Source organism: Mastigoproctus giganteus, chromosome 3 (genome assembly GCF_048544385.1).
Source record: "Mastigoproctus giganteus isolate SK-2022 chromosome 3, ASM4854438v1, whole genome shotgun sequence".
NCBI classification, from domain to species: Eukaryota; Metazoa; Arthropoda; class Arachnida; order Uropygi; family Thelyphonidae; genus Mastigoproctus; species Mastigoproctus giganteus.
In genome coordinates this window covers 256660859-256685851 of record NC_143577.1, presented here as the reverse complement: position 1 = coordinate 256685851, position 24993 = coordinate 256660859, and the positions used below count along the sequence as shown (strand labels likewise).

General features: G+C 39.0%; 1 protein-coding gene across 5 annotated transcripts in view; it reads right to left on the bottom strand.

Annotated features, from left to right (window-relative positions):
* Strip (striatin interacting protein) overlaps window positions 1-24993 on the bottom strand; it is a 325994-nt gene that overhangs the window by 176016 nt on the left and 124985 nt on the right. For all 5 annotated transcript variants that reach the window (XM_090371052.1, XM_090371055.1, XM_090371051.1 and 2 more), the window contains exon 5: window positions 7425-7600. In XM_090371052.1, coding sequence (XP_090227178.1) covers window positions 7425-7600 — 176 coding nt within the window. The remainder of the gene's footprint in view (window positions 1-7424; window positions 7601-24993) is intronic.

Here is a 24993-nt window from a genome sequence, read left to right as displayed (position 1 = left end):
CCAAACCCCATTAGAAGAGGAATCTTTCAGGGAGATGCTCTGAGCCCACTGTGGTTCTGTCTAGCACTCAACCCGCTATCCACCATGCTTAATGGCAGTAAGTATTTTTTTATTTATTTATTTATTTTTTTATGTAAACTCCAAACAGGAGAGGTATTAGAACCTATAGTACTTAGTACCGTGCTTGGGTTGGAGGTTGAGAAGACGAAAGAAGATATTTGTTGACATTGGACTTGAACTTCTGTAGACTGTAATTTTCAGGAAATACTTATGAAAGGTTGTTCCAGAAAACGGCAGTTGAATGAATAAACGAGGAAGTTGGTTCTGTGAGTTTAAAGTTGGACAGTAAATGGATGTTGGCTGGTGGCGGCACGTGTTCGGACTGTTTTGAAAGAGAGAGCGGGAATTATAGAAGCCAATTCAGAAGAACAGTGCCCATGGAAGTATCTGTAGAAGATTAAAATCTCGTCCTTATGGATATAACCTCAAAGAAGGAAGAAAGAACCTGTACACCCTCACTCACATGATGTACATGGATGACATCAAGCTCTATGTGGCAACCAAGAAGCAACTCCAGCAACTACTTTAGATCACCGAAGAATTCAGCAAGGACATCAGGATGGAATTTGGTCTAGACAAATGCAAGACCCACACACTGCACCAGGAAAAATTAGTTGGCCGAAACTACCAGCTGCTGACTGGTAAAGAGATCGAAGCTATGACAGAAGCAGAGACCTACAAATACCTAGGGACGATGCAAGCTCAGTAGTTAGAGCACAAGGAAATCAAGAAGTGCCTGACCGAAAAATATCATCAGAGATTCAGAAGCCTGCTGAAAGCAAAATTGAAGGGAGGGAACACAGTTAAAGCCATAAATACCTATGCAGCCCCAGTACTACATACACCTTCGGGGTCATAGATTGGACTAACACCGAGCTAGAAGATATCATGCGAAAGACAAGGGCAATGATGACCAAGAGCCGCCAACATCACCCGAAGTCAGCAGTGGAGAAACTAACAATAGCTCGGAAAGAGGGAGGAATGGGCCCGATAGAGCAACAGAAAACAGTGATAGTTAACCTGAAGGATTACTTCGATAACAACACAGCACCACTCCACCAGGCCGTAAGGAAGATAGATAAGTGGTATACCCCACACTCAACTTAAGCAAGGAACGTCCACCCACCCAAGGTGCTCAAGAAACAAAGTTGGAAAGATGAGCAAAGAAGGCACTCCATGTCAGACACTACAATGACCTCCATCAAGATCATATTGATAACACTGCTTCCAATGCATGGCTCACAATTGGGACGCTGTTCCCAGAGACTGAAGGATTCATGCTAGCCATCCAAGACCAGGTAATCAACACCAGAAACTATAGAAAATACATCGTAAAGGAGCCCGGAATGTCAGATGACACATGTCGACGATGCCACCTGGCCTCAGAAAAGATCCAACAGATCACCATGGGTTGCAAGGTGATCACCCAGACTGAGTACACTCATAGACATGACCAGGTAGCCAGGATAATATATCAGAAGCTAGCGAGGAAATACCAGTTGAGCAAAGAAAGTGTACCATACTACAAGTACGAACCCGAACCCACAAGCTGTACTGGGACCATGCCATAATAAGATAAGATCATCCCGCACAACAGACCGGACATAACCCTTGTGGACAAGATGGAAAAGGCTACCTACCTACCTGATTGACATAGCAGTGTCCAACACTAGCAATGTCCAGAAAACCCAAAAGGAAAAAAATTAGGAAGTACACGAACCTGAGACATGAAGTCAAGGAGACGTGGCACATGCAAGAAGTATCAACCATCCTGATCATCGTGTCAACCATCGGTACGGTGCCAAAGACTCTACATAGCAGCCTAACAGCAATAGGTCTCCCAGAGAACACCTACAAGGAACTCCAGAAAGTCGCAATCCTAAACACATGTAGGATAGTCAGAGATTTCCTCGACTAACAGTAACACCAGACATTTCAACCACCCTGTGTACTTGGTAGCAGTACCTGTCACAGAGTGGAATTCCCCAATCAGGGAGAAATAACATAAGAGCAACAATAATAATAATAAAGACAGAGTTGAAACTATAAAAATCTGCATTGGACTAATTCACAAAGCCAGGCATGATTTTGTTTTCTTTCCACCAACTTAGTACATACTCATGTCTTGACAAAAGGCTCTGATATTTAAATACAATTCTTTAGCAATGAATGCAGAACACTCTACATTTCTGTTTTGCAACAGAAGAATCAAATTCTAAAGGAATTTTTGTCTTCAAATGTTAAGGGAAAATTATGCTTAAATAACCCGGTTAGCTATTTTGACACCATTACACATAAGCTGGAAGTGGGGAATATGCTTGACGCAGTTTGTTTGGATTTTGGTGCAAGGGAAAATCGACTAAGTCCGTCATGAGAAGTTGCTGGATAAGCTAGAAGTGATAGGATCACAGGCAAGATTCTACTATGAATTACAGGGTGGCTGTAGAGTAGAAGGCAGAGGACAGTGATTAATGGAAATTCTTCAGATTGGTATAACATCAGAAGTGGAGCCCACAAGGATTGGTTTTGAACCACTGCCGTGTTTCTGAGTTTCATTATCAACATCAATAATGAGATCAAGGATTTAATGGTAAAATTTGCAGTGATATAAATTTTTTTTTTTTTTTTTTTTTAATGAAAACACCAAACATAAAAGATATTAGAACATACAATATTTAGTACTGTGCATGGTTAAAGTTTGGTAAGACGAAAGAAGCTACTTGCTAACATAAGATTTCAATTTTGGCAGATTTTGTTTTTCAGTAAATACAAGTTTGGTTTTTGGTTTTTTTTTTTTTTTAGGAGCATTAGCAACTAAGGCCATATTGCTCCGGAATGTGCAGTGGTCATTCCTCGACCTTTCCGCATCCTCCGTATTTGGTGGTGACGGGCTCGAACCCCGGTCTAATCAAGAAGCGTGTGCTACGCACTGCTGCTCCTTCCCACCTGGCTACGGAGGCGCCTAGTAAATACAAGTGAAGGAAGATTATTTCAGAAAGCTGAAGTAAATGGGTTTGGACAGTAAATGGATTTTGACTGGTTGCAGCACATATTTGGACTGGTTTGAAAGAGAGAGGGGAGAGTAATTTACAGAAGTCAATTCAGAAGAAATCTCCATGGGAGTAACTATCGAAGAAGCATGCAGCAGAAAACCAACATCTATGAGACAGAGAGAGAGAGAGAGAGAGAGAGAGAGAGAGAGGGAGGGATGAGTCTTGGTCAGAGATAGGCCATTAGTTAACCTGACTGCCATCTTTTGAATGGAGTCTAGAAGCCCAACAGAGGTTTTAGAGGCATCATCCCAGATGTGGAATATTCCATGGTAGGGTGGATTTGTACAGCAAGTAGTTGTTTAAAAAAATTCCAAGAAAAAAATAGAAAACCCATTTTTTTTATGAGGAAGAAAAATTTGTAAAGTCAGAATAATTCTTAATACAGATATCTTATCTAGAATTCTGAGTGTTAAAAGGGGTCAGAGAGTTGCCAAAAATGAACCCACATCTTGGTGATATGTGAACTCATTTTTTCAATACCAAACACAAAAAAATTGATTATGATTGTGATTTTGAAAGGTCACTGTACAGATTGCAATACAGCCACTCCCCAACTTACATAAGGGTTGCATTCCGCGGACTTCTAGTAAGTCGGAATTTCCCTAAATGCTTATGCAGCACTCGCACCTATGTGCACTGAATTTGATTGAAGCAAAAAAGAAATGTTCGATGACCATGTAAATAGAATTATTCATTAAATTTTTTTTTATCTCATGTGCAGGAAAAATTACAAAAGTGTACAAAATTAAAAAAAATCACAAAATTATAAAATTACAAAAAGAGAGGAGACAGGCATAACGTCAGCAAGTTTTACCTTTCGAGCATCGTTGCCAGAATTAACTCTCCAGCTGATAAGCACGCTGCTGCGGAAGTTGAGGGCTGTGGAAATTTAGAAGGGGTTTTTTCCAACACATCACAAAATTTCTCTGCAACTGCACAATCAGCACTGACCACTTCACTGCATACTTTAATGTTTTGGAAACCAGCACGATGCTTGAACCTATTAAACCACCCATTGCTTGTCACGAACTTGGCTTGGAGTTTGCCGTACTTATCCTTAATATCTTCATAAATACTTCCTGCATTGGACTCAGGGGCACCTGCTTCTGAATCTGATTTTCCATCCATATTATTAATAGCTTTTCCATCTTTGATATAGCACATGAACGCTGTTTTGTGATCACTGTTGATCTTAAATTCATTGATCCTTTAAAATGTTCTTTTATACGCACACTGTCCCTTAAAATAGTATTCACTGTTGAAGCAGAGACACCTAATTCTGTGCAATAGATGACAAACTCTGTCCTGCTTTGTACTTCTTAATTAGTCATCTTCATTTCTAAATCAATTTTGTTTTGTTTCCTAGCACTGCCAGCACTTGCACTTTCCGTTGGTCCCTTTCCCTTCATCATTGTAATAAGTAAATAGGAATGAAGAGAAGATTTTGAAAATTTATTTATGTTCTTTATATGATTGATGATTTCAGTGAAGGGGAACTCATTTCAGCATAATACTGTAATTTAAAAACCCACAGAATTCCAGTTATCGGTATTATCGAAAATGCTGTTATTTATTTGGTTTTTAGGAGCATTAGCAACTAAGGCCATATTGCTCTGGGAATATGCGGTGGTCGTTCCCTGACCTTTCCGCATCCTCCGTATTTGGTGGTGACGGGCTCGAACCACGGTCCAATCAAGAAGCATGTGCTACGCACTGCTGTTCCTTCCCACCTGGCTACAGAGGCGCCCTTCGAAAATGCATTAAGATCGAGTCTACTACCCATTTATAATAGAGTGCACTAAGAGAAAAGCCCAATAAACTGGAAAGTGCAAATTGTTTTTATTGTTTTATGGTAGTGACCTGCAGAAATGTGTTTTAGAAAAATATCAAAAAGACGTTCAAAATTGATTCTTATAACGGAACATATGATAATGATGAAAGTGTAGTGCAATTTCCATTATAAAAGTGACCTTTTAGAGAGATAAATGGTTATATAGCAAAAATTTCAACTTCCATGGTCTTGGAATGAATTACCAAAAAAAAAAAAAAAAAAAAAAATGTGTTATCAGATTCAACATTACGATATTTTCATGATACCTCCATTTATTCCTATGGGATGCAAAATACGTTTCCATGATTTTTTTAAGTTTGCACCAGCTGGAAAAAACTTACTTAAAGTCGAATTTCCATAAGTCAAGTATTACTTAAGCCGGGAGTTCCTGTATACAGCAAAGACACTAAATGTATCATGTCATTCACAAAGAACTGAGAAGGAAAAAAATTTCAATGAAATGGGTTCCAAATAAATTGAATGTAGACCAGAAGGAGGAGGGGGGGGCTGTACAAAGACAATTCTTTTAAAATTTGCTCAGGATTCAAAATTTTTCAGCCAAATTTGTGATCGTGGATAAAACTCTGATTCATTACTATGATACAGAGACCAAACAATAATCCACTGGGTGGTCTACAAGGTGTGGAAATAAAGTTCCCGGACTGGTACAATAAAAAGAACATAAAAGAAAAAGAACTCAAAAATGGTTTTACTTTTATTCAGAGTAATCACCACCTGAATGATGCACTTATACCATTCTCAAAGTTTCTGGAAAGAGTCAGAGAAGGGACAGTAGGTGGATGGCTGATCTGTACAATGCCATTTTTGAGAGAAACATTTTCACAAGTGCAGAATGGGTGGGGGCATTATCATGCAACAATAACAAGCTGCCTTTCTCTTGAAAATGCAGCCTCACCCAAGAAATATGCTTCAATAGTCTTTGAAACACCTGTATGTAAAATGCAGCATTAACACTCTTACCCCCCACCTTCAGGTACAAGTTCCTTGTGAATCCCTGTTTGTCGAAAAACATGTATCAGCATCGTCTTGATCCTGGACTTCTATAATCAAAACTTTTTGGGCCTTGGTGATAATTTTAAAGTCCACCATAATGACACTCTCTGTTCATCTGTAGGCTGTGGAGCACAACGGCACAGACTTTCCTTTTCCTTAAATCTTCATGCAGAATTTGATGAATCGACTCCTTATTTGTCTCCAGCTTATCAGCCATCATTCTGAGGGTCAAATGATGACCTCTTTCCAAATGATGACCTCTTGAAATGAGGACAGTTGCAAAAGTTTTGCAAACTTTTGCAACTGTCCTCATTTCAAGAGGTTGACAGACACTCACCTCTTGGGTTATTAAGGGACAGTAGGTGGTTCATCTGGATTTCCAGATGAACATCCTCACTTCCTTCTTTGAACCACTTATACCATTCAAACACATTGGTACAACTTAACGTTTCATCACCATAAACAGTTTCTAATGTTTCTGTTGTAGATTTTTCCAGTTTAAAGCAAAATTTGATATTTATTTGTTGCTTCATTGCAAAATCATGAGACACAACATTAATGCTACTAAAAATAAATTGTTTAGTTACTTGTAACCTGTCAGCCTACTGGGACAATTTCTGTGACACTATCTCTTGGATAGTGTTAAATGCACAGTGTTTGAACTACAACATAACATTCCATTTATTTTCAAATTCCTTGAACATGACTGCAACAGTATCAGTCTGGAAATTTTATATGCACACCACACATGAAGGTTCTCCTTGTCAAAAAGAAATCAAAGAGTGTCATTAGCTACCAATATAATATTAGTGTTTTTTGGAACAATGACATTTTTTTTTTTTTTTGAATGGCATTCACTGATTACCTGAAAAAATATAAATCTATTAAGAATAATATTATCCTAACTTGATACAAAAATTCCATGAGCAAATAATCAAATGTGGGAAATGCTCCATGGGGACCCTTTCCTGGCGGAAATAATCAACAATTTAGGTTATGAACTGGTTTGTTCTCCAGATATGGCCCTTTTGGATTACTACATCTATCTTGCACTGAGCAAATGTCAGAAAGGGAAAAAAAAACTACCTGAGAACTGCCACCTTCTCTCACTTCATTTATTAAGAATTTGTCCAACCATCATTTAAATTTTGATAAACTTCAAGCCTCCACAAGAATAGGTGGGAATTTATTCTAACAGTCAACAATTCTTCACTTAAATTAAAATTTTCTGATTTTCTTTTTAAATGCTGATACTAAATAGGCAAGGCATCGTGGCATCATTTTGTCTTTATTGATTAATGTTAAATTAAAAAATCTTTATTGATTAATGTTAAATGTATTAATATACATTTAACAACTAAATTATAAAAAGAGTATTGGTGAATATTAGAAAAACTTGATCCAATTTTGGAGTGCTTATTCTTGTTAAGAATATCTGTCATCATATAATTTAGTGGAATACTTACACAACTCATTATGAAAATTTTCACTGAGCCTTTTTATCTCATCAGTATCAGTTTCAACAGGAATCCTCATCACTTCAACAAAAGTGTATAGTACACTTAAAATCACCCTAAGGTCTGTGCTGTCTCCTAAAGAAACAGCTGGCTTCCTAAGGGCTGAGGTAGCTGCACTGCTGTTCCTGTAAGTAAAAAAAGTTATAACTAAAAACAAATAAAGCATATAATTTTACAAAAGTAAAGACAAAACAAAAAGTTCCAAAGGTTGGATCAAGGGTGAATATATTATAAAAAAAGTGACCTTTATTATCTGCAAATCATTTATGCAATATTACCCATCAGAGATATAGCTAGGAATTTATAAGAACTTTTGTAACTTTTCGTTTGGAAGAAAACACGTATAGCTCATGTCTCACGCACGTGTGCACACACACACATACAAAAAGAGGAGGAGAATGTTATAATGTATACAGTTACTATGAGAAGTGTTATTCATATGTTCTTCCAGAGTGTATATGTGAAATCATGCATTAAATAAAAATTACAAGGAATATCTTGCCCTTTCATTTGTTTCTATAGCCAGCAAGATTTAATAGATAATGAAATGGACTTATTACTCATAGGGCAAACTTTTTCTTCACAGCAAGTTGCCCCGGTGGTGTACTATTTTACACAGATGGCACCATCAAAAAGTTAATTGACCATTTATTTAAAAGATGGTCAATTAACTTTTTGATGGTGTAACCTTTAAACCAGGTCATCTGCTTGAAAGTAGTGCGATACCAAGGCAACTTGTTGTGAAAGCAATATTTGTTCTGCCAAATTTTGGCAGAACAAATTTGTTGAGCATTAAAACTACTGCAATATATATTAAATCCTACTGACTACAAAAACAGATGAAAGTACAATATAGCCCTTTTTTTTTTTTTTTGATTTGGTAGTTGTTGGCGCATCGGCTTCTGTGGCCATATTGCACCTCCCAAGGTTTCTGCAGCACTTCGATCCAAGCCCGAGGCGGGAATCAAACCCGCGACCCTTGGGCCGCCGGGCAGGCACGTCCTTGCTTTTTCCCATTATATATGGAGTCAGCATTTTTTTATTGTTTTGGCATTAAATTTTTGCGGCCGGATGCCCTTCCTGATGCCAACCCTCACCCTTTATCCGGGCGGGGGACATGCGGTGGTCATTCCCTGACCTTCCGCATCCTCCAATTTGGTGGTCACGGGCCCGAACCCCGTTCTAATCAAGAAGCGTGTGCTACGCACTACTGCTCCTGCCCACCTGGCTACGGAGGCGCCAATATAGTCCTGTAGATGTCTTATAAAATTTCTTTTATGCTATATAGCTTTAGCTAGAACTGAGAATTTTTTCAAATATTTTTAAAGATTCATATGATATGATGGTTAAAAGAGCAGCATATAATACCTGTTACTGGTGAAACTAGTAAAAAGAACTCACTTCAGGGGCTCACATCTGGTGAGTATGAGCTTGGCAAACCCAGGGTTCTGAGCTGGATATCATTATACCACTCTTTCTTTCTTTCTCTCTCTCTCTCTGAGGGTAACTCAGGAATCTTTTTTTTGGCTGGTGCAGCATAAGCCTCAGGCTTCCTTGCACCATGTGGCTAAGTAGTAATAATAATAGTAGTAACTGTGAAATGTACTGTACTTAATGTAGAAAAGAATGTGACATTTGTACCAATACATTCCTTGGCTTTCCTTCACTGTCATTATTATAACGGAATATAATAAGTCAAAAGCTTCTTTTGTTTTAAGATGAACTTTTGTGTGAAAAATGATCACAAAGATATAAATCTTGGAATGATTAAAATGAATAAAACTAAAGAAATTATTTTGTTTGTCTCACAACAGCACTGCTGATGAGCAAAATAAGACAATTATTGCTCTTGCCTACCACAGATCATGGGTGGATCTGGGGGACGCAATTTAGATTTATGTAGTATGTGACCCTGGTACTTATTTCTAGAGGGCCTATTTCCAGGGTACCCAAAAATCTTGGGAATGTGGAGTAACCACACCACTGTACCCTCAATAAATACATCTTTTTTGGAGCATAGTTCAGAGAGAAGGGATTAGTTTAGGTTCTACCCTCTCAATGATGCACTTGACAATACCATATATATGTCAGGCTTCTTCTTTTTCTTTTTCAGCACCATCTCTGGGTTCAGAAGTCAGCACTTACTTTTTTGAACTCCTTTTTTTCTTCAGCCTGTCTGACAAGATCTTCGAATCCCAGTCCATCACTTGATGTTATCCCTCCAAGAGATTTTCATTCGGCCAACTTTTCTTTTCCCTCAAATCTTCTCCCCTAGAATCACCTGCAATAACTCATACTTCCTTCCTCTGCTAGGTATTTTACCTTCCATCTTTTCATGATACTCATTAGTTGCCGATTATGTCATATAATTTGTAGTACTCATTCATTTCTCATCCGCTTTGTCCAGGGGAGTCTCAAAATTCTTATTTATATACCCACATTAGCATTAGCGGAGGTATATGATACAAGAAAGCAAGCTTATACAAAAAAAACACCTCTCAATTTTATCCATCTGGTCCTCCAAATGTTTATCGAGTTCAGCCTTAAATTTATTTGTGCTTATCAACTTTCACAACAACAGATGGAAGCCTGTTCCAGCAATCAACTACCCGCTGGCTAAAGTTAAACTTCCGCACATCTATTCTACAACTGTCTTTCCTCAATTTGAATCTATGTCAACTCATGTTCTTAATCTGAGCAAGTGAAAGTATCCCACCAGCATTGAGCCCACTCAAACCATTCAAGGCCATATACACCTCAATGAGATCACCTCGCATGTGACTAGTCTCCATGAAGCCTTTCTTCATAAGCACACCCCTTTGTTCCTCTCACCAATCTTGTTGCCCTTCTCTGTACTCGTTCTAGCAACTCTACATCCTTCCTAAAATTAGGCCTCCAGACTATGCACTGCTGCTCCTACCCACCTGCCAACATTTTTAAGGTAAAGAGTTTTGGAAATTGACCAGTTGGAGAAACAATTTCTGCAAGTTGGGATGCATATAAATTAGCAGGCGACACAGAAGCTTATGGCAGATATAAGCTAGTCTATAATCAAGTAACAAAGGAGGTTAGGCAGGCGAAGGCAGATTAAGAGAAATCTTTGGAAAAGGATGCTAAGAAACACAGCAAGGATTTCTTTACTTATATAAATTCTAAAACGAAGGGAATGAAGATTCTACAGGGATGGGATACACTTAAATAAAAAGGGTGCAAGAATATTTGCTGATGCTATCGAGGCTGAGTTTGGTGGGTCGGAAAACTGCTAGCTTGGGGGGGGGGATACAAGGACTAATAGATTAACAGTAGCCACTGGTAGAGGTGAAAGTGATTCTTGCACTGCTTCTATTGGAATGAGCAGCAGCCTGGAAAACAAGATGCAGGGTATTTCAAAGATGCTGGGAGTCATTGCATTAGCATTAGTAGAGGCATATGATGCAAGAAAGCAAGCTTATGCAGCATCAAACAAAAAAAAAAAAAAAACTTTCACTTCACCCCTCCATTCGTTTGAAATACCTGTCCAGCTCAGCGTTAAATTTATTTATGCTATCAACTTCCACAACAAGGGATGGAAGTCTGTTCCACCAATCAACTACCCGCTGGCTAAAGGCAAATTTCCGCACATCTTTTCCTACATCTGTCTTTCCTCAATTTGAATTTATGCCCTCTCAGGTGATTATTCTGAGCAAGAGGCAGAATCCCATCAGCATTGAGCATGCTCAAACATTCAAGGCTTTATACACCTCTATCAGATCACCTCGCCGGTGCCTAGTCTCCAGACATTGTAATTTGTAAACCTTAAGCCTTTCTTCGTAAGAGCAACCCTTTGTTCCATTCACTAATCTTGTTGCCCTTCTCTGTACTCGTTCCAGCAGCTCTACATCCTTCTTGAAATGAGGCCTCCAGACCTGTATACAGTGCTCAAGGTGTGGCCTGACGATTGCCTTATACAAGTGAATAATCACCTCCTTATCCCTGCTAGAAAAATTCCTGTATATCATTGATAAGACACCATGAGCTACCCTTGCAGACCATCCGCACTGCTCAGAGAACTTCATATCTGCCTGCACAATTACCCCCAGGTCCTTTTCATTCTCTACCGCTGTCAATGTAGTACCACAGAGTTGATACGTTGCTCTGGGGTTCTCTTTATCATATGTAGTACTTTACATCTGTCAATGTTAAACATCATTTGCCACCTCTCACCCAATCTGCTCAACCTTTGCAGATCCTGTTGCAGCAGCGGTACAAGTAAACACATGGGTTGTTAGGGTAGATAAGAATAGGAACAGGTGCATGTATACTTGCGTATACACCGATGCTAGGAGTTTGGTAAATAAATTTGAGGTACTGCTTAAAACATCAAAGGCAGATATTGTTGGAATATAAGAGACATGGTGTCACACAGATATAAGGAATGCAGAATTGGAATTTGGGGAGTATAATGTGTACAGGAAGGATAAACAGGATCGGAAGGGAGGAGGGTTATGCTATTAGTTAAGAAACACGCAAAATCCAAGGAAGTGAAGCCAGTCGACATCGCTCGACAGTGCTGTGCCGAATCAGTTTGGTGTGACATAAGCATCGGGAGATCAAAATTTAGAGTAGGAGTGTGTTATAGTCCTAATGACTTTGATGAGCATAATAAGAAACAGGACAGGAAAATAGAGTGGACCAGTAAATCAGAGTCTTATAATGGGCGATTTTAATTTCCCAGATATTGACTGGAATTTGTGGGTTGGTCACTCACACACTAGCAAGGCTTTTGTGGATTTATTGCATGATTGTTTTCTATATCAGCATGTTCAGGAGGCAACTAGAGGGAGTAATATTCTTGATCTGATTATCAGTAGTGATTCTTCATGCATTAAGAATCTGGAGATAAAGGAACCACTAGGTGGCAGAGATCACAGTGTGCTGAAGTGGGATTTACTCAAAGAGGTAACTACCATCAGGGTAAAGGGAAGGGTTTTTGCTTTCGTAAAGGCAACTACGATGGTCTGAGACAATATTTAAATTCTATACAGTGGGACCAATTGATGTTACCAACAGCAAATTCAAAATAGGAAGCAGTCAAAGAACTTATCTTGGACGCTACTAGGTTTTACATACCAACTAAGAAATATTATTCAAGGTTTAGGCCTAAATGGATGTCAGATGAACAAATGAGACATATGGCAGAGAAAAAAAATGCATGGGATACATATAAATTGATGGGTGATAGATATAAGCTGGTCTATAACCAAGTTACAAAGGAGGTTAGGCAGGCGATGGCAGATTACAAGAAATATTTGGCAAAGGATGCAAAGAAAAACAGCAAAGAGTTCTTTACTTATTTAAACTCTAGAAGGAAGGGGATGAATTAGATTGGTCGACTTGATATCGATGGTTCAACTGTTGATGATCCTGCTCAGGTAGCTAACAAACAAAATGAATATTTTGCATCGACATTCACACATGAGGAGTTATTCAGGGAGGGGAATGCCAGAGGTATTCAACTCTGCCAGTAAGCTAGATAATCTTGTAATAACTAAGAGTAAAGTGTAGGAGAAATTGTTGAAGATAAACACAAGAAAGGCACCTGGGGTGGATGGGATCTATCCAGTTATATTAAAGGAGGTAGCAAATGAAGTAAGCATACCCTTAGCCATAATTATGAGAGTTTCCTTAGACTCAGGGGAGGTACCCATAGACTGGAGATGTGCAAATGTGACCCCAATTCACAAAGGAGGATCAAAGGCTGACACAAATAATTACAGACCTGTGAATTTAACTTCTGTTCCAGGAAAATTAATGGAGGCACTGGTTAAAGAAGCACTGCAGGATCATCTAGACAAGACTTCAGTTATAGCTTGGACACAGCATGGTTTTGTTAAGGGGAAGTCTTGTTTGACCAATTTGATTGGATACTATGATGTAGTCACAAAGGAACTGGATGCAAAGAACAATTTTGTATGTATTTGGACTCTGCACAAATTGGAGCATTGTGGCATTGTAGGCAAATTGCTGCTATGGATAAAGGGATGGTTGAGTGGAAGAAGACAGAGAGTGGTAATCAATGGACACTGCTCATCGTGGACTAATGTTATTAGTGGAGTCCCTCAGGGTTCAGTGTTGGACCCATTTTTTTTTTTCAGTATTTATAAATGATATTGATGATTGTATATCAAGCTTAATGTCCAAGTTTGCAGACGATACGAAGGTTGGCATGGTTGTTAACGACAGTATGCTACTGCAACAGGATCTAGAAAATTTGGGCAGGTGGGCTGAGAAGTGGCGACTGAAGTTTCACCTTGACAAATGCAAAGTACTGCATATGGGTAGAAGTAACCCCAGAGAAACGTACCAACTGTGTGGTACTACACTTAAGGTGGTAGAAAATTAAAAAGACCTGGGAGTAATTGTGCAGTCAGATATGAAGTTTTCTGAGCAATGCAGACAGGCTGTCAGGGCAGGTCATGGGGTTTTTGTCAATGATATATAGGAATTTTGCTAGCAAGGAAAAGGAGATGATTGTCCCTCAGTAGGCAATGGTCAGGCCAAGCCTTAAGTACTCCTTACATGTCTGGAGGCCTCATTTTAGGAAGGATGTAGATTTGCTTGAGCGTGTACAGAGAAGGGCAACAAGATTGGTGAGGGGAATGAAGGGATCCTCTTACCAAGAGAGGCTTAAGTTCTGCAAATTGCAGTGGCTATAGACTAAGCACCTGCGAGTTGATCTGATTGAGGTGTATAAGGCCTTGAATGGGTGGAGCACGCTGAATTCTGATGGGATTCCTCCACTTTTTCAGATTACGAACCTAAGGGGGCATAAATTCAAATTAAGGAAAATCAGATGTAGAATAGATGTGCGGAAATTTGCCTTTAACCAGTGGGTGGTTAATTGCTGGAACAAACTTCCATCTGTGACTGTGGAAGTTGATGGATTAAATAAATTTAAGGGGGAACTGGACAAACATTTAGAGGGATTTGTTTTGTATATTTTATTATTATTTTTTTTTTGGCTGATGCTGCATAAGCTCATACACTTGCCTTTTTGCATCACATGGCACTATTACTACTACTACTACTACAAGAGCTTATTTTTATTAAGTGATTGGTTGGTTGGTTTTTAATGGCACATCAGCAACTAGCTTTATTAAGTGACTTTGAAACATTGTTTTTATTGGGGGTTTTATGGCACAACAGCAGCTAAATGCCATTATAACACTGGACTAGTTTTGGGTGAAGGATGTGGAACAATTCAAATTAGTAGAAGACTATGAATATTATATAATTGAGATTTTTCAAATATCAAAGCAGTGGAAAGTTTACCAGCTGTTTCTTTTCCTGTGCTAAATTACCATGTGCTAGTTGTACAAGATAATTTTTACCCCATTCGGAGGTTTCTTTAATTTTTAATAGAGAAACTATGTTAGAACACGAGTGTTCTATTATTATTTGATCACTGCAAGGCACTGCTGGTCACCCAGAGTGGTTTTACACTGCAAAAGAGTTCAAAATATTTTTATAATTATTATATTTAAGCATATATAATTTACTCTAATTAATCATTAATCAATATATAATTAGGAGTTCAAAATATTTTTATAATTATTATATATAAAACAGAATGTCTTGTAATGGAGGATTTTAACTCTCCAGACATTAACTGGAACTTGTGGGTTGGTCACTCGAACGATAGCAAGACTTTTATGGATTTATTAGATGATTATTTTCAAATAATCATCTAATCAAAAAAGCAATATGTTCAAGGGGCAACCAGGAGTAATAACCTTGATCTGATTATCAGCAGGGATTATTTATATATAAAGAATTTGCAGAAAAAGGCAGTGATCAGTGTACTGTTGTTGTTGTTTGTCGGATTTATTGGTGCAAGGGCTACTAAGGTCATAATGCACCTATTTCAATCATATTTGGTACATGATTGTTATATTAAATAAAAGGATTCAGATCAGGCGATATTTGTTTATCATTTTGAGGAAGGTAAAAACATCATTAATATCTTGTCGGTCTCCGAGAATCTGTTGTAAGGTAAGTTTATTAGAAGAATATAGATGTGAAGAGAAAGCTGTTTTTCGTTCTCTCAGATATAATGGGCATTCAATGATCAAGTGGTTTATTGTGAGTTGAGTTTGACAGTTGCTGCATAGTGGAGGGTCATCCTGAGTGAGTAAATAACTATGAGTTAGGTGAGTATGTACTATTCGAATTCTAGCAAGTACTACTTCTTCCTTTCTATTGCCTCTTAGGCTCGATAGCCACTTCTTGTGATCGTTTTTAATCTGAAAAAGCTTATTGCTTTTTTCTCCCTGACAAATGGATAGCCATTTTTTTCTAACATTGGTATGTATGATGCGTTTTAAATCTGTGTAAGGTATCTGCATGTCTGATTTTATGTGACTGGCGTTCTTGGCTGCAAGATCCGCTTGTTCGTTTCCTCTGATTCAGGAGTGCCCAGGTATCCACCAGAAAATTAATTTTTGCCTGTTTGCAAGAAGCTGCACTAACTTGGTTTGAATTTGTTGTAGAAATTGATGACTGGAAGGAAATTTACACTGAAGAGCAGATACAGCACTTAAGGAATCGGTGTAGATAATAGTTTGAGGATATGACTGTTTTACATTGTCTAGAGCCATCAGGATAGCATACAGTTCTGCGGTGTAAATACTGTACTCCAAAGGGAGCTGCCGAGATATTGTGCTCCAACTTTACTATCTGTCTTGGAACCATCAGTGTAAATTTGGGTAAAACTAGAGAACTGAAAAGAGTGAGTTGCATGGATCTGCTGAAAACTGAAATTTGGAAGTGCATTCTTTCCCCATTGTTGGAAGTGTTGGTCAACATTGGCCAAGGGTATTTGCCATGGTGGCATAGCCGCGCTAATATCTAGAATTATGTCATTCATATTTAGTTCCCAGCACGTAGTTATGCTTTGTAATCTAATGCCACATGGTTTATTCTGCAAAGGTTTATTTTGGTACAAATTATGCCATTTTGGGGTGAATAAATACTGCTTTATAGGATGATGTGGGAAACTTCTGATTTTTGCTGCATAACTTAATAACAGAGCTTGCCGACGAAGAAATAGGGGTGGTTCATGTGCTTCCGTATAGAGACTCTGAACTGGCGATGTACGAAAAGCTCCCAGTGCAATTCGGAGAGCATTGTGATGTACTGGATCGAGCCATTTTAATACACTTTCTCTAGCTGAGGCATATGCAGGTGACCCATAGTCTAGTTTGGATCTTATGAGCGACCGGTATAAGTGCAGCAGCATGTACCGATCTGCACCCCATGACATAGCGGAAATTGCCATGAGGAGATTCAGCTTCTTTAGACAGGTTGTACGAATATGTTTAATATGCTCTAAGAAACTAAGTTTTCTATCCAGAATTAGTCCAAGTAAGCTAATACTCTGTTGAAAAGAAATTGGATGAGAATCAAGATGTAAATCGGGATCTGGATGTAAATTCCATTTACGGCAAAAATGAATTGCTGTTGTTTTTTGTTTTGAAAGTCTGTATCCATTATTTTTGGCCCATTAAACAAGCTTGTTAATTGTACCTTGAAGCTGCCTTTCAATGAAACGCATGTTTTGTGAGTGGCTTGAGATTGCCAGATCGTCGGCATACAGATAAGTTTCAACTGTGTCGGGAATACATTTGGTAATGGAATTAATCCTGAGAGAGAAGAGCGTGGCACTAAGCACAGAACCCTGAGGGACCCCCTCTTCTTGCACAAATGTTTGTGAGAGAGCAGAGTGAAAACGTACCTGAAAGGTCCTATTGCTCAAAAAGTTCTGGATAAATTTTGGAAGATGACCACGAATACCGGATTCATAGAGATCGTGAAGAATTCCATACCGCCAGGTTGTATCAAAAGCTTTTTCGATGTCAAGACATATCATCACTAGGTGTTCGTTCCTGAGAAATGCATTTCGGATGTTTCCTTCAGCTTTGATCATAAGGTCAAGTGTTGATCTAGTTCTTTGAAATCCATATTGATTTTGACTTAGAATGCATTCAGTCTCTAGGAACCATGTCAATCTGGCATTAATTATTTTTTCTAATGCTTTTCCTATACAACTAGTTAACGCTATCGGTCGGTAATTTGCTGGATCTGAATGGTCCTTTCCTGGTTTTGGGAAAGCTAATACAATAGAATGACGCCAACTGGTAGGGTAGTAGTCTTCGCCAAAGATTCTATTATACAGTTTTAGCAGAGCAGAAAGGGATTCTTCACTCAAGTGATATATCATGGCATAGTACACTCCATCAGGGCCAGCAGCACTATTTTTGGATCTTGCAAGTGCGCTACGTAACTCTGCCATGGTAAGGGGTACATTATATGGATGCTGTCGTGAAGTACTGAAAGTGAGATTATATTTTTCTGCTTGTATTTTATGTGCCTGGAAACTTGGCTCAAATGCGGTTACAGCAGAGATTTTTTCAAAGGTTTCACCTAATGTATTAGAAATATCGAGAGGATTGCAGATTTCTTTGCCTTTTAGATATGTTATCGGAGTGGTTATAGGTGGATATTTTCCATTAATTCTTCGAACTTTAGTCCAAACAGTTCTGATATTTGTGGTCCTGTTTATAGAGGAGGCATATTTAGACCATGTCTCTTTTTTGCTTATTCGTTGTATGTGACGAGATTTAGCTCTAGCTTTCTTGAACTGTATGAGATTAGCTGTGGTTGGGTATTTACGAAATAAGTTCCAGTATCTATTCTTCTCTTTTTTCACATTGCTACAGGCTTCATTCCACCATATTTTTGGGTGGGAGTGAGTTTTCATAGATGATCTGGGTATACTGGTTTCTGCAGCTGCTATCATTTGCTGAGTTATGTAAGTTATGGCAGAGTCAATGGTGAGGGTCTCAATAGTCTGAATATCTAGATGTGCCAGCTCTTGATATTTCTTTCAGTTAGCTTTGTCGAATTTCCAAACAGTTTTTATCTCAGTTTGAGGAGGAGAGTTAGCTGATAGTGTGCATATTACTGGAAAGTGGTCACTGTTTCGCAGGTTATCAGTGACCGTCCAATCAATAAGAGGAAGGAGGTTTGGCGAACATATTGAAAGATCAATTGCAGAAGTTGACCATGAGGAAAGATGCACGTACGTGTGAGTCCCATTGTTTAATAATGTTAAGTTGTGCCTTTCAAGAAATTTTTCAATTAACTGACCTCTCTTATCAAGGTGCGAGGAACCCCATAGGGGATGATGCCCATTCCAGTCACCTAAGATACAGAAAGGTGGTGGCAGCTGAGTAACTAAATCATTCAAATCTGCTAGAGGGTATGAATAGTTTGGCGAAAGGTATATGGAAACAACTGTTACCGCTATCTTAACCATAACTCTAGCAGCAATTGCTTCTAAAGTTGTTTGCAGTGGGACTGGTCTGAAAGGAGTTCTGGAGTTTACTAGCAATGCTACACCTCCATGTGCTGTATTAGAGTCGTTCCTATCCTTTCTAAGCATTATATGATGTTCTATGCTCATAGTTATTTTAGGGGTCATGTTTGTTTCCTGTAGACAAAGAACAGCAGGCTTATATTCGGTAATTCAGTCATAAACATCGTCTAAGTTAGCTCGGAGTCCGCGACAATTCCATCGAATGATTCTATGGCCGGCCCTGCCTGTATACAGTACTCAAGGTGTGGCCCGACCATTGCCTTATACAAGGGAATAATCACCTCCTTATCCCTGCTAGAAAAATTCCTGTATATCATTGACAAGACACCATGTGCTACTCTTGCAGCCCATCTGCACTGCTCAGAGAACTTCAAATCTGCCTGCACAATTACCCCCAGGTCCTTTTCATTCTCTACCACTGTCAGTGTAGTACCAGAGTTGATATGTTGCTCTGGGGTTGCTGTTTCCCATATGTAGTACTTTACATTTGTCAATGTTAAACTTCATTTGATACGTCTCAGACCATCTGCTCAACGTTTACGGATCCTGTTGCAGCAGCATACATCAGTAGTGTCCTTAACGACCCTGCCAACCTTTGTATCGTCTGCAAACTTGGACATTAAGCTTGATATACCATCATCAATATTATTTATAAATACAGAAAACAATAATGGACCCAAAACTGAAACCTGAGGGACTCCACTAATAACATTAGTCCACGATGAGCAGTGTCCATTGATTACCACTCTCTGTCTTCTCCCCCTCAACCACCCCCTTTATCCATAGCAGCAATTTGCCTCCAATACCAAACTGCTCCAATTTGTGCAGCAGTCTTCTATATGCAACAGTATCAAAAGCCTTTCTAAGATCCAAGTATATAATATCAAAGTTCCCTGCATTCAGCTCTTTTCTGACTGTATCATAATATCCAATCAAATTGGTCAGGCAAGACCTCCCCTTAACAAAACCATGCAGTGTCCGAGCTATAACTGAAGTCTTGTCTAGATAATCCTGCAGTGCTTCTTTAACCCGTGCCTCCATTAATTTTCCTGGAACAGAAGTTAAACTCACAGGTCGATAATTACTTGTGTCAGCCTTTGATCCTCCTTTGCGAATTGGGGTCACATTTGCACATCTCCAGTCCATGGATACCTTCCTTTGCTGCCTCCTTTAATATAACTGGATAGATTCCATCCACCCTAGGTGCCTTTCTTCTGTTTATCTTCAACAATTTCTCCTCCACTTTACTCTCAGTTATTACAAGATTATCTAGCTTACTGCAAGAGTTGAATACACCTCTGGCATTCCCCTCGCTGAATAACTCCTCATGTGTGAATGTCGATGCAAAATATTCATTTAGTTTGCTAGCTGCCTAAGCAGGATCATCAACAGTTGACCCATCGATATCAAGTGGACCAATCTGATTCATCCCCTTCCTTCTAGAGTTTACATAAGTAAAGAACTCTTTACTCTTTTTCTTTGCATCCTTTGCCAAAGGGAATAACTTTGCAGGGAATAACTTTGATATTATATACTTGGATCTTAGAAAGGCTTTTGATACTGCTGCACATGGAAGACTGCTGCACAAATTGGAGCAGTGTAACATTGGAGGCAAATTGCTGCTATGGATAAAGGGGTGGTTGTGGGGGGAGAAGACAGAGCGTGGTAATCAATGGACACTGCTCATCATGGACTAATGTTATTAGTGGAGTCCCTCAGGGTTCAGTATTGGGTCCATTATTGTTTTCTGTATTTATAAATGATACTGATGATGGTACATCAAGCTTAATGTCCATTTTTGCAGACAATACGAAGGTTGGCAGGGTTGTCAAGGACACTACTAACACTATGCTGCTGCAACAGGATCTGGAAAGGTTGAGCAGATCTGCTGAGAGGTGACAAATGAAGTTTAACATTGACAAATGTAAAGTACTACATATGGGAAACAGCAACCCAAGAGCAACGTAACAACTCTGTGGTACTACACTGATAGTGGTAGAGAATGAAAGGGACCTGGGGGTGGTTGTGCAGGCAGATATGAAGTTTTCTGAGCAGTGCAGACGGGCTGCAAGAGTAGCTCATGGTCTATTGTCGATGATATATAGGAAGTTTTCTAGCAGGGATAAGGAGGTGATTATTCCCTTGTATAAGGCAATGTTGAAGCCACACCTAGAGTACTGTATACAGGCCTCATTTCAAGAAGGATGTAGAGATGCTGGAACGAGTACAGAGAAGGGCAACAAGATTACTGAATGGAACAAAGGGGTGCTCTTACGAAGAAAGGCTTAAGTTTAGCAAATTACAGTGTCTGGGGACTAGGCACCAGCGAGGTGATCTGATAGAGGTGTACAAAGCCTTGAATGGTTTGAGCATGCTCAATGTTGATGGGATTCTTCCTCTTGCTCAGAATAATCACCTGAGAGGGCATAAATTCAAATTGAGGAAAGACAGATGTAGGATAGACGTGAGGAAATTTGTCTTTAGCCAGCGGGTGGTTGGTTGGTGGAACAGACTTCCATCCCTTGTCGTGGAAGTTGATAGCCTAAATAAGTTCAAGGTTCAGCTGGACAGGTATTTCGAACGAACAGAGGGGTGAAGTGGAAGTGGTTATTATTTATTTATTTTTTTTTTATTTTTTTATTTTTTTGGCTGATGCTGCATAAGCTTGCTTTCTTGCATCAAATGCCTCTATTAATGCTAATGCTAAAGATTTCTCATAATCTGCCTTTGCCTGCCTAACCTCCTTTGTGACTTGGTTACAGACCAGCTTTTATCTATCATAGGCTTCTGTGTCACGTATTAATTTATATGTATCCCATGCATTTTTCTTCTCTGCCATGTGTCTCATTAGTTCATCTGACATCCATTTAGGCCTAAACCTTGAATAATATTTCTTAGTTGGTATGTAAAGACTAGTAGCTTCCAAGACAAGTTCCCTGAATGTTTCGCATTTTGAATTTGCTGTTGGTAACATCATCATCAGTTGGTCCCACTGTATAGAATTTAAATACTGTCTCGGACCATCGTAGTCGCCTTTACGAAAGCAATAACCCTTCCCCTTACCCCTGAAGTGGGATTTACCTCTTTGAGTAAATCCCACTTCAGCACACTGTGATCACTGCCACCTACTGGTTCCTTTATCTGCAGATTCTTAATGCACGAAGAATCACTACTGATAATCAAATCAAAAATATTACTCCCTCTAGTTGCCTCCCGAACATGCTGATATAGAAAACAATCATCCAATAAATCTACAAAAGTCTTGCTAGGGTGTGAGTGATCAACCCACAAATTCCAGTCAATATCTAGGAAATTAAAATCACCCATTATAAGACTCTCTGATTTACTGGCCCACTCTATTTCCCTGTACATTTTCTTATTATACTCATCACAGTCATTAGGCCTATAGCACACTCCTACTCTCTTAGAGGGGCTTAGAGGGGAACAGGTATCCTGTGTGTTACCAGACACTCAGCCTAAAACACTGATGGATCCAATATCTCTCTATTACAGAAGATTTAGGAGAAGTCCGGTTGGCCTGCCTCCCTAAAATCCACTCATGCACACCTTCTCGATGGTAAGCCCTGTTACGTCACTTAAGTGGCAACGAACGTGTAGAGTGGTTCTCTTCAAGACGCCTGGTCAGCGTGAAGAGGAAAAGACCAAACCCTCCAGCAATGAGAGCACAACAATACAAACGGCCCTCAGTCCTCAGCAGCTTTCACTCTCCCTCATACGGCAGCGAGAGGATCAGAGTGGAAGCAGAGGGTGCTAAGAATCTCTGGGTACGACCAGGCTGCCATGCACGGAAATTAAACTTGGCCTGTTATAACGTACGATCACTCATCGGTGAAGACAGGATATTAGAGCTGGAAAAGGAATTAGAAAATGTGAGTTGGAATATCATCGGTTTGGCTGAAACAAGAAGAAGAAATGAATCACTTATAAGTTTATCAAGTGGAAATCTGCTGTACACTAATGGAAACAAAGAAAGGAGTGAAGGTGGAGTTGGGTTTCTGGTCCATAAAGATTTTAAAAACAACATTTTGGAATTCAAAAGTACATCACCAAGGGTGTCAAGACTAATATTCAAGATTTCTAAGAGGTACAAGCTAAAGATTATAATGATTTATGCACAAACATCGAGCCATGATGATGAAGAGGTTGAAGAAATGTACACCGAAATTGAGAGTCTTATAGATGAGCAGAAAACCCACTACACTATTATTATGGGGGACTTCAATGCTAAAGTTGGAAAAAGGCAAAACAGCGCAGAAAGAGGAACTATAGGAAATTTTGGAATTGGTGAAAGAAATAAAAGAGGTGAAAGACTTGTGGAATTTGCAGAATCTCAAGGACTGTCAGTAATGAACACTTTTTTCAAGAAAAGGGTGAACAGAAAGTGGACATGGAAGAGTCCAAATGGATTAACAACTAATGAAATCGACTTCATCCTCACTAACAGAAGATATATTGTGAAGGATGTTACCGTCCTGAATAAGGTAAATGTTGGAAGTGATCACAGAATGGTAAGATGTACACTTGATATAGATGTAGGAAAGGAAAGGAAAAAACTGACTCGAGTAAATAATACAAAGGTCTTTGAAATAACAGAGGAGGAGAAAAAGCAGTATGTACTGGAACTTAAGAACAAGTTTGAGCTTCTGCAGACTGCTCAGGACCAAGATATCGACGAGGAATATTACAACTTTCTGAAAGTGATAAAGCCCAAGAAACCTATAGGGAAACAGAAATCCAAAGAAGAAAAAATTAGTCAAGAAACACTTGTCATGATGAACCAAAGACGACAAATGAAGAGCAAGAAAAACACTGACAGGGAGAAAATTGAGTATACTGAGTTATGCAAAGCCATTAGAAAGAGACTGAGAGAGGACATAAGAAGATTTAACACAAGAAAAGTAGAACAAGCATTAAGGGAAAACAAAGGATTTAAATCAGCAGCCATGAGCAGTAATACAGAAAGACAAATGATACTGAAACTGAAGAATAACGATGGTGTACTTATAAACAGCAGAGAAGGCATAATTCAAATAGCAGAAGACTACTATAGAGAATTATACAAGGAGCGAGGGAATGATACCAGCAGTGGGGAACATGGATTGCAAAGTAGCAAGACATACGACATACCCGATATTCTTCCTGATGAGGTAGAACATGCATTGAAGAAAATGAAGAATCGGAAAGCCCCGGGGGAAGATGAAGTTACTGTAGAGTTGTTAAAATTGGGAGGAAGAGACATAACACAAAAACTGGCAAGGCTCTTCACAAAGTGCATTAGAAAAGGTGTGATGCCTAAGCAGTGGAGTAATGCAATCATAGTTTTGCTGCATAAGAAAGGAGATAAATCAGAAATTGGAAATTATAGACCAATTAGCTTGTTATCCCATATCTACAAGTTGTTCACAAGGGTCATTACTAACAGATTAGAAAGAATACTTGATGAGAATCAACCGAAAGAGCAAGCTGGCTTTAGGACAGGATTCTCAACTATGGATCACCTTCACGTAATATCACAGCTAATGGAGAAAGCAAATGAATATAAAACACCATTATGCCTGGCATTTGTGGATTATGAAAAGGCATTTGACTCCATACAGCATAAGGCAATGTTTCGGGCACTGGAAAGACAAGGCATAGATACTCCATATATTATGATTTTGAAGAAAATATATGAGAGTGCTACATCCTTTATTAGACTAGACAAAGACAGTAGCAAATTTAAAATCGAGAAAGGAGTTCGACAAGGAGACACAATATCTCCGAAGCTGTTTACGGCTGCCCTTGAGGAAGCTTTCAGAAGATTAGACTGGTCGCAGAAAGGAGTCAATGTGAACGGAGAGTACCTAAACCATTTACGATTTGCAGATGACATTGTGGTCATAAGCCATGATCCCAAAGAATTAGAGTGAAATCTTAATCAGTTATGCACAGTTAGTAAGGATTTTGGACTAAAGATGAATATGGCTAAAACAAAAGTAATGATGAACAAGTAGGCCACGGAAAGGGAAATAATGATTGAAGGAGCAGTAATTGAAAAGGTGGAGTCATATACTTATCTGGGACAAGTTATTAGCTGTAATA